Genomic DNA, 12,636 nt, shown 5'->3' with positions numbered 1-12,636 from the left:
AAGTTTATTTAATATATCTGTTGTCATTGTATTTTTTGAGTAGAATATGCTATAGCATGCAGAAAATTTATGGAAGTGTTGTTTATATTTTGTAATGATTTCGATTGCTTTCTTGTGCAGGTTTGTCTTAGAGAATCCTTCATCATAAAGAAGCTTTGGAATAGAATTACATAACTTTAGCATAGAGTTTTTCTAAACAAAAAAAGTGTCTCTTTAAAAGATATGTTGCATGATTTTATATTACTTGTTATTATTGTTATTAACAATGTTTCAGATTTGGAATAAATTCATATATAAAAGAAAGGGAACCAGAAGCATTTTATTCACATGATTTCCAATAAAACTTTTTCCATGGTATGCTTGTCGCTGAATTTTCAGTTTTTTTTAATATAGCTTCAATTTGTTGTGTGCATGGTCCCTCACTTTTCTTCAGCGTATTACAAGCTCCAGAGTATTACATTGTTTTGTCTATAGAAGTATTATAATTGCTTTCAAATTAGGATTAGTTAAATAGTAGTTTCCACGAGGAAACAATGTGTTACGGTCCATTCTAGAACTTTCTAGATACAACAGAACATTCGAGAATCTTCCATAGAACCTTCTAGATATATAATAACGTTCCAGAATGTTCTGTATCTTTCTAGGAACTTTCTATTTTACTATAAATATTAAGTTTGTGATATTATTGTATTGTATTGGTATTACTGAATCAAAAATAAAAGCTTTACTGAAATCGAACTTTTCTTTGGATCTGTTAAGAAACATAACAGATTTTTGGTGACGAAGATCTCTCTATTTTCTAAAAACTACTCATGGAAGAAAAACACGGTGCTACTCTGGTAGCGATATTGGCAGAAATGCAGAAGCTGCAAGAAGCTAGTCAACGACAACTAGCCGAACAACAGCGACAAATCAAAGAGCAACAAGACGCCATTGTCAAACTGCTTGAAGCCAATGAATCAAAGGTCACTCAAGATTTTGCTGCTTTTGATTCAACAGCTGAATTATGGGTCGACTATCAGGAAAGATTCGAAACATTCGCTAAAGCTCGGGGTATAACAAGAAATAACAAAGCTGCTTATTTTCTCAGTTGTCAAACTCCAGTCATCTACAAACAGTTGTGCAATCTTGCAAGCCAACAAGAGACTCCTTTGACAGTCAACCATCTTTCGTATGATCAAATTGCTCAATTCATGAAAGAACAATACAATCCAACCAAATTTCTTGTTCGTGAAAGATTCAAATTTTGGTCAAGCATTGGTCGAAATCAAGGTGAATCTATTCCACAACTGGTTGCTCGAATTCGACAATTGGCTGCAACATGCGACTTTGCTAACATCACAAATCCACTGGATGAAGCTCTTCGAACACATTTTATCTGCTCTATTAAAAATGAAGCAGTGCTCAAAGCTCTTTTCAAGTGCAAAAATGAAGATCTAACTTTCGCCAAGGCGGTAGAAATAGCAACCGAAACCGAGGAGGCCGCCAAGGTAGCCAAGGAAACTGCCGTTGGTCCCTCAAAGTCTCCGATGTCTCTCCCAATCAATAAGTTGGGGCAACATAAATCGGAATCCAAATCCTCAGCTCCTCGACAAAACAAATCTCAGACTGAGTCAACCGCTTGTAGAAGTTGTGGCAAATCGACCCATGAACGCAAAAATTGCCGTTTCAAGGACGCCGAATGTAATTTTTGTGGTAAAAATGGTCACATTGAAGCAGTTTGTTTCAAGAAAAAAGCTGAATCCCGAAAGACGGTCAAGCCTATATTCATTTATGGACAGACTAAAGCACTTCACCAAGTCAACCAAATCAATGTTGATGATGAAATTACACAAAATCTCCAAATCAATGGGCATTCGATAAGATTCGAACTCGATACTGGAGCTCCCGCCAATTTCATCACCCATACTTTATGGCAAAGTTTGGGTAAACCACATCTTCAATCGTCGAATTTACAATTCGAGTCAGCAAGCAAGCATCAACTTCCGATACTAGGGAAAGTTGAATTATCAGTTAAAGCTCCAACAACCTGTTGCAAGATCTGGTTCCACGTAACTTCTGTTTCTGGACTAAATCTTATTGGCCGATCGGGTATTCGACTACTTGATCTTTCAGTTGATGAAAAGATTAAGAAATCATCCAAGAGTACTGTTGCTAAGGTCTTTGAGCATCTCAAACCTGACACAGATCTCCAACAAAGGTGCAGAATTCTATGTTCTGAGTTTCCAGACCTGTTTAAACCAGAATTGGGTTGTTTGAAAGACTTTGAACTTGAAATAAAATTCAAGCCTGACTACAAGCCTATCTTCTGCCGTCCAAGACCTGTACCTTTCGCTATTCAAGAAGATCTGGTTGACGCTTACGAAGCTGGTATCAAGCATGGTGTTTGGAAACGTACTCAATTCAACGACGAAGGTACACCTGTGGTTCCTATTCAAAAGACCGCGCTTCCGGGACAAACAAAACGAAAGATTCGAATTTGTGGCGACTATTCAGTCTCCATTAATACTCAGCTAGAACCTCATCGCTACCCAATGCCGTTGCCAGAAGACCTGTTGCGTAAACTGCGTGGCGGTTATGGATACACAAAAATTGACCTTGCTGACGATTATAATCAAATTCGTTTGGGTCCAATTTCTCAGAGACGACTGGCTCTCAGTACACATACTGGTGTACTTCTTCAGCTACGTCTTCCATTTGGAATCACTTCAGCACCGGGGTACTTTCAAGAGACAATGGATAAATTAACAAGTGATCTACCTGGTGTAGCTGTCTATCTCGATGATATTCTCGTCAGTGGCAACAACGCAGCCGATCACATTTCCAACTTGCGTGGTCTTCTACAACGACTAAGCAAAAACGGACTACGCTGTCGTCTAGAAAAATGTATTTTCGCTAGTCCTTCGATCGAATATCTTGGTCATATAATATCTTCGGAAGGTATTGCTAAAGGTAACAAAGTTGATGCTGTTTTGGCTATGCCAGTTCCTAAGGACGTTAATACGCTGCGATCTTTTCTTGGTCAAGTACAGTTTTACGGCAAATTTCTTCCTCCAAATTTGTCTATGACATTAGACCCGCTCTATCGTCTAATTAAGAAAGATGTGCCATGGCAGTGGACATCCGAACAACAGTCAGCTTTTGAAGCTGTGAAACAGTTGTTATCATCTGATTCAGTTCTTACTCACTTCGATCCTTCGAAACCGTTAGGAATGGCAACAGACGCTTCAGAAGTTGGTATTGGTGCCATATTGTTTCATCGATTAGCAGATGGCTCTGAACGTCCAATTGCAAATGTATCGAAGATTTTGACTGATTGTCAACGTCGCTACAGTCAAATTCACAAAGAAGCATTGGCAATAATTTTTGGCTTAAAAAAGTTTCATCAATTTCTTTTTGGTCGTCGTTTTACCATCGTCACTGATCATAAACCACTACTGGCTCTATTTGGTCCAACAAAGGCTACTCCAGCTATGGCAGAAAATAGACTGGCTCGATGGGCTTTAATTCTTAGCCAATACAATTATGAAATCGAGTTTCGTAAGACAGCTGAACACGGCAACGCTGACGCGCTCAGTCGATTACCGGTTGACCATGATCGCATTTTCGATGGGGAGGAAAGTAGTGAAGAAAATTTAGTGATTTGTGCGGTGAAAACTGTTAGTCGTCAAATCAATATGCATGATCCGAATATCTTGGTCCGCGAGTCGAGCAAAGATCCTGTCATCGCTGCAGTTATTCGCAATGTTCGAGATGGTTGGGTCGAATCCGACAATAATGACGAGATACGGGAATTCCAAAAACTTTCCGAAGCTCTCTCAGTTTCAGGCAAATGCTTGTTCTATGGTCCACGTGTTGTCGTCCCCAAAACTCTTCAAGATCAAGTCTTGAAGATACTGCACCTAGGTCATTTCGGCATTCAACGAATGAAACAACTCGCACGATCAGCCGTATATTGGCCAGGCATTGATTCAGAGATCACTAATCTAGCACACCAGAGATCACTAATCTAGCACACCAAATCTACCATTGATTTACTGGAAGAAGATTTTGCACACTTCGGTTATCCACATGCTCTAGTTACCGATAACTATTCCTCATTCACTTCTCAGGTATTTCTAGAATGGTGTAATAGTCGAGGTATTGTCCTGCTCAAAGGTGCTCCATATCACCCCGCCACAAATGGTGCTGCCGAACGACTAGTTCAAACTTTCAAAAAAGCCATGAAGAAATCAAACCTACCTCCTAAGAATGCTCTTCAGGAATTTCTCATGGTCTACCGCCGAACTCCTTTAGCAAATGGATCGTCCCCTAGCGAATTACTCAATGGCAGACAAATTCGGGCGCAAATCGATCTGCTTTTGCCATCCCCTGTTCATTTACAACAATCAAAGCAATCTATGGACTCTTCCAAAGTTGTAAAATATTCAGTGGGAGACTTGGTTTATGCCAGATATTTTAGCTCAAGTAATGATTACAACTCAAAATGGATTACGGCTATTGTCACTGAAGTATGCGGTCCTCGATCTGTCATAGTGAAGACAGAGCCTGATGGTCTAGTCTGGCATCGTCATATTGAACAACTCAGGCATCGCTACAACTCCACCGGGGAGGTGGAGGAGTCAATAATAGTACAGCCCGATTTGTTGTCGTGTGAGCCGACTGGTCAAGATAAAAAACAAGTCAAAACAAGACGATCTAGTAGATGCCTATCAAAGAATAATCAAAATGCTTGCTCTCCGTAAAACCAAGCTGGCGAGGAGATGTTACGGTCCATTCTAGAACTTTCTAGATACAACAGAACATTCGAGAATCTTCCATAGAACCCTCTAGATATATAATAACGTTCCAGAATGTTCTGTATCTTTCTAGGAACTTTCTATTTTACTATAAATATTAAGTTTGTGATATTATTGTATTGTATTGGTATTACTAAATCAAAAATAAAAGCTTTACTGAAATCGAACTTTTCTTTGGATCTGTTAAGAAACATAACACAATGGTCAGGAATAATCCAGATATAACATATAAAGTGCTTTAAGGTGGTAATAGCCTATAAAATATCAAAATTTTCAAATTTTTTTACTTTATAGATTTGAATGATATAATTATTGTAAATTTCAAAAATATATAATGTTTATATGTTTCATAGTAAAAAAATGACCTAAATTGTCAGTCATAAGAAAATACTTTTGTAATGATAACTCATATTTGTCTTGAATGTTTTAGAGAGATTTTATTTTGTTTTCTTGTTTTCTGAGTTTCTCAACTTTGAACAAAGATATCTTTTTGACTACTTGGAGATTATACCTAAAATATTCGCACACTGGTTGTCAGGTTATTGTGGGCTTTTACTAAAGTAAGGTTTTTACAGTTTGCTGTTCTTGAGATACTGATATTGACTGCGCAGATTTTACAATAAAATTAAAAACCATTGTTGAAAATACCACCGTTTTGCATCTATAAATGCTGTGATGGTGATTCCGATCAAATCCCTTTATCAACATGTTAATCTTTTTGCAAAAGTTTAGACTCAAATTATGATTAGTTAAGAAGAAATTATTGTTTAGTTTTTTATTTATTTAAGCTAAAAGTTTTTTCATTGTACATATATTTAAACAAATATTACACTGAAAATCAAAGGGTTGACAGTTTTAGTTTTTATAGGCCAGTACCACTTTAAAGCAGAACAATAATTCTATAAAAAAACAGAACTTAACATTATCATGTTGTCAATGTCACATTTTAAAGAAATGCTTACCATTTCCTTTTTCCTTATTTTAATCACCAAAGATTAATACTATAATGTTATTATCCCTAGATGTATAAAAACTTTTTAGAAATCAGTAAGGCTACTACATATATCAAGATGTCTGAGAATATGAGTTGGTAGATCTTTTACATAACCCCAAGGTGCTAGAACTATTTCAAACTTTCCATTCTCTTCTTTGTAAAAGTTGAAAGGAGTATTTTCAACCACATTTTCATCTCCATACCAAGTTTCAGCAACTATTTAGAGAATACAAATTTATAAACAATGCTAGCTCCTTGAATTGTAGCACTTGTACATAGTTTAGAACCAGCCAAAAGCATTGGTGTATTAACATCACTTGTTAGCCATCAACGTAAAGTAAAAAAATTGAATGCTCAGTAAAACATGCTTTGTTATGTTGTATATAGACTAAATTTCAGTATTAAAAAAAAATCCGGAAATTCTACGATCAGGTTTTACTTTATTTTGACTTTAAAATTCTCAGTTTTACCTTTATCGACAGCTGCTTTTTCAGTTCTTAACATTCGCGCGCAATTAAATTTCAAGGTTTTTTTAAGACATGTATACTTTGCTAATTATAGGAACTATCCCAACTTACATTTTTAAAAGAATATTTCAGTTTGTAAAATTATTTGAGAAAATGTAAGGATTGCAAGTATTAATAAATCATAAGTTTTTTTAATGTTTACATCGCTTTCGATTTCTATTTCCGGAGCATGCGCATAATAATAGCGCTGTTTCGCTTTAAGTAAACGACCGTATCGTCACTTCCTGTCATATTAAATAGTTGCGCAAGTTATGCAGTCTTACAATTAATATTTTCACTTACTTGGCAAATGAAACAAAACTCACACGAAGAACACCATTTATAGACGGAGAAAGTTCGCTTCTCGGCCTAATGGCTAAGATCAAGTGTAGTATCGCAAAGCCCATCAAAAAATCGGTAAGTCACTTTTGTGGCGTAAAAAGTCCGATGAGGTAGGGGGCCGGTACGAAGCTTGGTCATTAGCTGCTAAAGTCGGGCAGGTGATCCGGGTCTTATTCGTTTTCTTTCGTTTTTTTCGTTCGTATTTCGGACATCCGGGGGCCCCAAGGTAGATCCGTTGTGCTCGCAGATTTTCTGACTTCAAGATGTTAAACGGCGTGATGTAGGCAAGCGTCGAATATCCCACCTTCTGTTGGGCATTTTAGCCGGTTGGAAGTAAAGCCAAAATAAAAAAAATTTTAAAAAAAAGACGGAGAAAGTTTAAAACTGGAATATTTCCAACCTGATATGTGTTGCAGACCATGGTATATCTTCTGTGGATTTTTTCCGCCCTTCAGAATTTATGGATATTTGAAAGAAGAATTTAACATCCAGTATTCAGCCATAAGTTTTATTTTTTCAAAATGAGTTACCTTTTTTGCTAATTCAATATTTCTATTGTCGCTAGAAAAAACGCAACCAATATCATTGCCGGCTGTATGAAAAGTACTCTTTGCACATCTCTTTACCATGGGTCATCTGTTAACATCTCTTTTATAAGTAAACAAGTAAGAGGAAATGCTAATAGGTTCAAGAGGCCTAGAAATTCAATAGTCAGCTTGGGCAGTGTTCCAAAGTGAGTTATCAATACTCATACGAGCCTGGGCTTCTTCTGATCTACCTTAACAACAAGTTATATATATATATATATATATATATATATATATATATATATATATATATATATATATATATATATATATCTTTTTATAAATGTTTTTTACTCTATTCTTATTAATGATTTTGCAAAATTTAAGTGTTCGATTAGACGCGACGTTATTGCTGCAAGAAAAGAAAACGTTGCATGACGCAACCTGTTTACATAAATTTTGTAGGACAGTTTTTTTCGATATTCTGGTGGTCCTGGGGAAAGGGTGGGAAATGCATCTCACGTTCCGCTGAATAGAAGATAAAATAATGTTAAAATTATCAAAAAATTTATCACGAAAGTTTCTTTATTTTTATTTTTTAGTTTTATTTTTTTTTTTTGTTCAAAGAAGTTATAGACGCACCAAAGTTTTTTAAAAATATTTTTAAAAGGTTCAAAAAGCGAGGGTTCTTCACTTTAAATAAATAATGTTTGGAGACCCCCATCGGTACAATGTTAAAGATGAAAAACATAAAAAATACCCATCAGCAAACACACTTAGAAAGAGCTCAACCCCACTTCTATATAAATGAATCTGCGTAAATCACAAATTTTTGAATCAGCGAGCTTTAACATCATTCTTTATAAAGATTATCATTAAATTAGACCTTCCTAATTAAATATTATCAAATCAAATTTTTTATTGAATTTCTGATGAAATAAAAAAAAAAAAAAAAACTGTGAAAATCAAAAAGAATGCTTTATTTCGTATTTTGCAATAATTTCGTAGATTGACAGCTTTTGAACGTTAATTGATAGGAAACGTCACAACTCGCTCATATTTTGGTAAGTATTACCATGGAAGAATAAAATATATTATATATAAGATGTAGTTCCATGGTAATACGAATAATCGACTGAAAAATGTAAATATTAGGAAGAAAAGTATTTTATTAAAATTTGGACACAAGATATTGAAGATTAATCGGTATTATAAACTAATCGATTAACAATTTATTTTCGCAAAAATAATCGATTAACGAATAATTTTTTTTTTAATCGATTAATCGTTAATTGGTTACCACCCCTATTGGACACAATAACAACAAAATCAGCGAAAAAGATCAAAACTACAAAAAAATTATTTTATTGATGTGTTGATGAGAGTTAGGAATTGGTGGGAAAAATCAATTTTCACTAAAATATTGGTTACGATATAATTTTGCTTAAATACTGGCCTCAATTGGGTAGTATTACGCAGAAAGAGATCAACCAATCAATAATCAATATTTTGGGTTACTAGTTGGAATATTCATGAATCATTTAACAGAAACATTTTAACGCCGATTCCTAATTCTGAAAGATTCAGCTGTATATTTACTCAATATTATTTTTTTGCTTATTGGTTATATCCTGAATCTGTTACGAAATTACAAGAGTTTATTAGAAAATAACCAACTGCTGGTTTCTTTTAAAATGTTTAACAGTTCTTCGATTATTATTAAGTTAATATTACTCTCTACTCATATCTTGCAGAACAAAACCAATTTTTAAAAACCGTTATGGTAGGCAGTCTTACAAAGCTGAACTAGAATCGTTTTGAGGAAAATATTTGGAATGAAAGGTTTTAAGGATAATCAATTTTTAGTGTTCGTTGATCCGTTGGAGAAATAGAAAAATGTCAACTTTTTATAATAGTTTAATTGTCCTCGTTTTCTACTAAAAATAAATTTAAGCATATCTTTTGGAAATTATTATAGATTCTTCTGACTTCCCTTCCATGGCAAAATAATAACTTTTACTTAGGGTGATACGGAACATACACCCAAGTTTGGGTGTATGTTCCGTATCACCCTAAGTAAATTTAGTTTTTAGCAATTGTATGAACGGCTGCTTCATTCAAAGCGGCCGTTCATACAATTGCTAAAAACTAAATCTTTTATTGGCAAAAAACTTGCAGATAAGATAGATAGGAACATATGTCCCCGTAGCTGCAGCAACCAAAGCTCTAGACAATCAAGTCAAGATCATAAAACTTGCATCAAAAGACAGGATTCCTGTCTTCATTCTGTAACTTTCAGAGCAGGAACTTTCATATGAAAAGTTTCTTTCAAAACCCATAAAATTAGTGTCTTTAAACTGAATGTTCCGTGAATTTGCCATCAATAAAAACTTAATGATTTTTGTTAATTCTTAAAAACAATCAAAGCAACAAATCAAATCATTTTAGGAGCTTTGTACGCTGCAGACTTTTCTATAGCGAAATACATTGGAAACATTATTTAAACGTGATGAAGACAACAATTCATTCGTTTCTATTTCAATCATAAAATGTTTTTCGCGGGTACTTGATACTAAAAACTTTCGCTAAATTAGTTCTTAAAAAAAAAACCTTTTACACTTTTGTAAATGATAAGAGGCTATGACATAAAAAAAATAAATCTTAGTACTTTTCAAAAAGAGTTTTACTTAAGAAAACAGTAAATTGATGTTTTTGTTGCCATACACACCTTTTTTCAAAATAACGAACTAAAGGATTTTTAATTAGGGATGAAACACTCAGTTTTATTAACTTGTGACCATTTTATAAATGATGAGTATTATCAACTGATTACACTGGTATTGAAATAAGTTTGATTGGCTGGCCATTTACATTACTTAAAATCGATAGGCTTAAACTTCAGAACTTCATTAGATTTTCCCTAATGGTGTTCTGAAATTTATCTTACAAGTTTATCTTTATCTTTTTGTTTTTTCTCAGACTACACGTTTATATTCGTATTTAACTTTAAAGGTTTTTTTACTATATATATATATATATATATATATATATATATATATATATATATATATATATATATATATATATATATATATATATATATATATACATATATATATACATAGTAAGAAAACCATTAAAGTTAAAAATTGATTTTTAAAAATTTCAACTGACCTCCCATTTATTAAAAGAGATAATTAATCTTCAGAAAATGAGACAATTAAATATAATCAGTTAAAAGTAACTTAATTTAAGCATTTGAAAAGAAACCTGCAATTTTACACCAATAATATAAAAAATATTTACCGTTAAAAAAAAATAACAAAAAGCAGAAATCTTAACACAAGTTAACATAAAAGTTACCTCACTTATAAAAAATTTGTTTTGTACATATTTGATGTAAATTAATTGCAAGTTTTAAAAAAAATGAAAGTAATCCCACTTCGTGCCGAGTTTTCGCTCAATATCATACTATACATATTTCGACATCATGTTATACTTGTAATTTTTTTTGAAGTAGATAAAATTTTTGTGTTAATAATATTTATAAGAAATATATTAAGTTAAGAAAAAAAAATTAAAAGGAAATTGTTTTTAACAAACTTTATCTGTATAAAGATCGTTTTAGCTGAAGAAAAATTTTCGGAAATTTTTGATTGACTCCATATATAACGGGATTTAAAACAGAACTTGAATAAGTCAACCAATAGGCAATTGTTGTCCATGTATCACTCATCCAGTGTCCATTTGAAGCAAGATACAACCACACAATTTGATTTGGCAGCATGAATATTGCAAAAACAGCAATAATGATTGTAAAAAGTCTAAAAAGAGACAGTGTTTGTTTAGTCCGTTCTTTAAAACCTCTCAGAGATTCTGTGTTACAAAAAAGTTTCCATTTTTTCACATTGAAAACGTTTTTTTTACGTTTCAGTCCTTCATCATTTCTGCCTCCTTCGATCTCAGAGAACTGACCGGACTTTATGGATTGAAAACTTGTAATCGAGCGCTTTACTTTGGCTCTGTAATTGCTCTTCAACTTTTTCCATGTCATAAAATATAAAAAACTGATAATCGGCAGTGGTATCCCATATTGCACGAGAAACAAAGCAATTGTATATGATGTACTGCTCTCCACAGGCCAAGTTTCTTTGCAACTGGGTCTACCGTCGGTAATAACGATATGTAAAACCCAACCGTACGGAAACACAACGCTAAACGATATAATATGAGATAGAACTACTAATCCAGTTTGAATTTTTTGAAGTTTAAAGTATTTAAACGGGTAAAGAACTGCCGTATAGCGCTCCAAAGCCAAAAGTACGAGTGCAAAAGACATCGAGACAATTGCTATTGTTGATAAAGGATGTAAAGTATGACATCCTACGTTTCCAAACGGGAAGTATCCAACTTTTATCTCCGCTAGATCAACTGGAATGCTTGATAAGACTAACGTCAGATCACATACTGCCAGGTTAGCAATAAACCTTCCGGAGACGTCTTTATTCCTTCTCCGCTTCTTCTTTTGTTTAGCGATTGAATGAATGAGCCATACGTTGCCAATAATAGTGAAAAATAAAATGCTTACAAGCACAATATATTGGAGCTCAATCGAAATCTTTTTTGACATTGCGTCATTAACATGGGCATTTGTCTCATTGTTCATGTTTTTAACTAAAAATATATCTAAACAAAAAAATTACGGTCGTATTGTTTTTACAAATCATAACAGTTCTATAGCAAACTGATTTTTCCAGCTGAACCTTTAACGTTCCAGTATTAAAAAACAGAAATGAAATATTGATTCATTTTTGTTCCTCATAAAGAGCATATTCTACAAGCAGCGCACACGGCTTTTCTACAAAAGTTATCGTTTTTATAAAGAACGCCTACGAAATATCATATTCAACATTATCAAGAGTTTCGAGTATTCTAGCTAACAAAATGCCATCCTTAAAATATCTCGAAGAGTTTGAGTGATATAGGGATTTCACAGTGAATACGCTAAAACTATTTAAAGCTTATAATAACATAAATTTCTGACTTAATGACGTAAGCAAATAATAGTTCAGCTGTAACAACTGAAGATGAGTTTGAAGTGGAGTATCAAAATGACTGTGAAAAGAAAAATTCAAATATATTTTTTAAAGAGCTTGATGTAATAATGGAAAAATTTTAGGTCTTTCAATATAGAATGCTACAACAAAATGAAACCCTGTAAAAATTGTTGAACATATATATATATATATATATATATATATAAATTTATAAAAATACTATTAATTCCCGTTTAAACTTTAATCATAAATTTTAAAGTTTTAAAGAAGATTTAAAATATTACCTCCATCCATGAAAGAATTTTAAAACCAGATTATACAAAGAAATACTTAAGTAAATAAAATAATACTAGAAAACAATATTTAATATATATATATAACAATATATATATATATATATATATATATATA

General features: G+C 33.1%; 2 protein-coding genes across 2 annotated transcripts; one reads left to right on the top strand and one right to left on the bottom strand.

Moving 5' to 3' along the window:
- Positions 1–4,223: 4,223 nt before the first annotated feature.
- LOC149891099 (uncharacterized) lies at positions 4,224–4,745 on the top strand. The gene has a single exon (XM_090082033.1). The coding sequence runs from the start codon at positions 4,224–4,226 to the stop codon at positions 4,743–4,745; it is 522 nt and encodes a 173-aa protein (XP_089938159.1).
- Positions 4,746–10,392: 5,647 nt separating this feature from the next.
- On the bottom strand, positions 10,393–12,117 carry LOC145180359 (neuropeptide Y receptor type 2-like). The gene has a single exon (XM_080055233.2). It carries the CDS (start codon positions 11,832–11,834, stop codon positions 10,773–10,775), a length of 1,062 nt encoding a protein of 353 aa, XP_079911359.2. The 5' UTR covers positions 11,835–12,117; the 3' UTR covers positions 10,393–10,772.
- Positions 12,118–12,636: the final 519 nt, after the last annotated feature.

The sequence above is a fragment of the Hydra viridissima genome, unplaced genomic scaffold (genome assembly GCF_058129835.1).
Source record: "Hydra viridissima isolate aposymbiotic clone 2 unplaced genomic scaffold, HvirCarnegie_v1 scaffold_3, whole genome shotgun sequence".
Lineage (NCBI taxonomy): Eukaryota > Metazoa > Cnidaria > Hydrozoa > Anthoathecata > Hydridae > Hydra > Hydra viridissima.
Note: the sequence above shows the minus strand (reverse complement) of the source record. Positions and strands in the feature narration are given on the sequence as shown.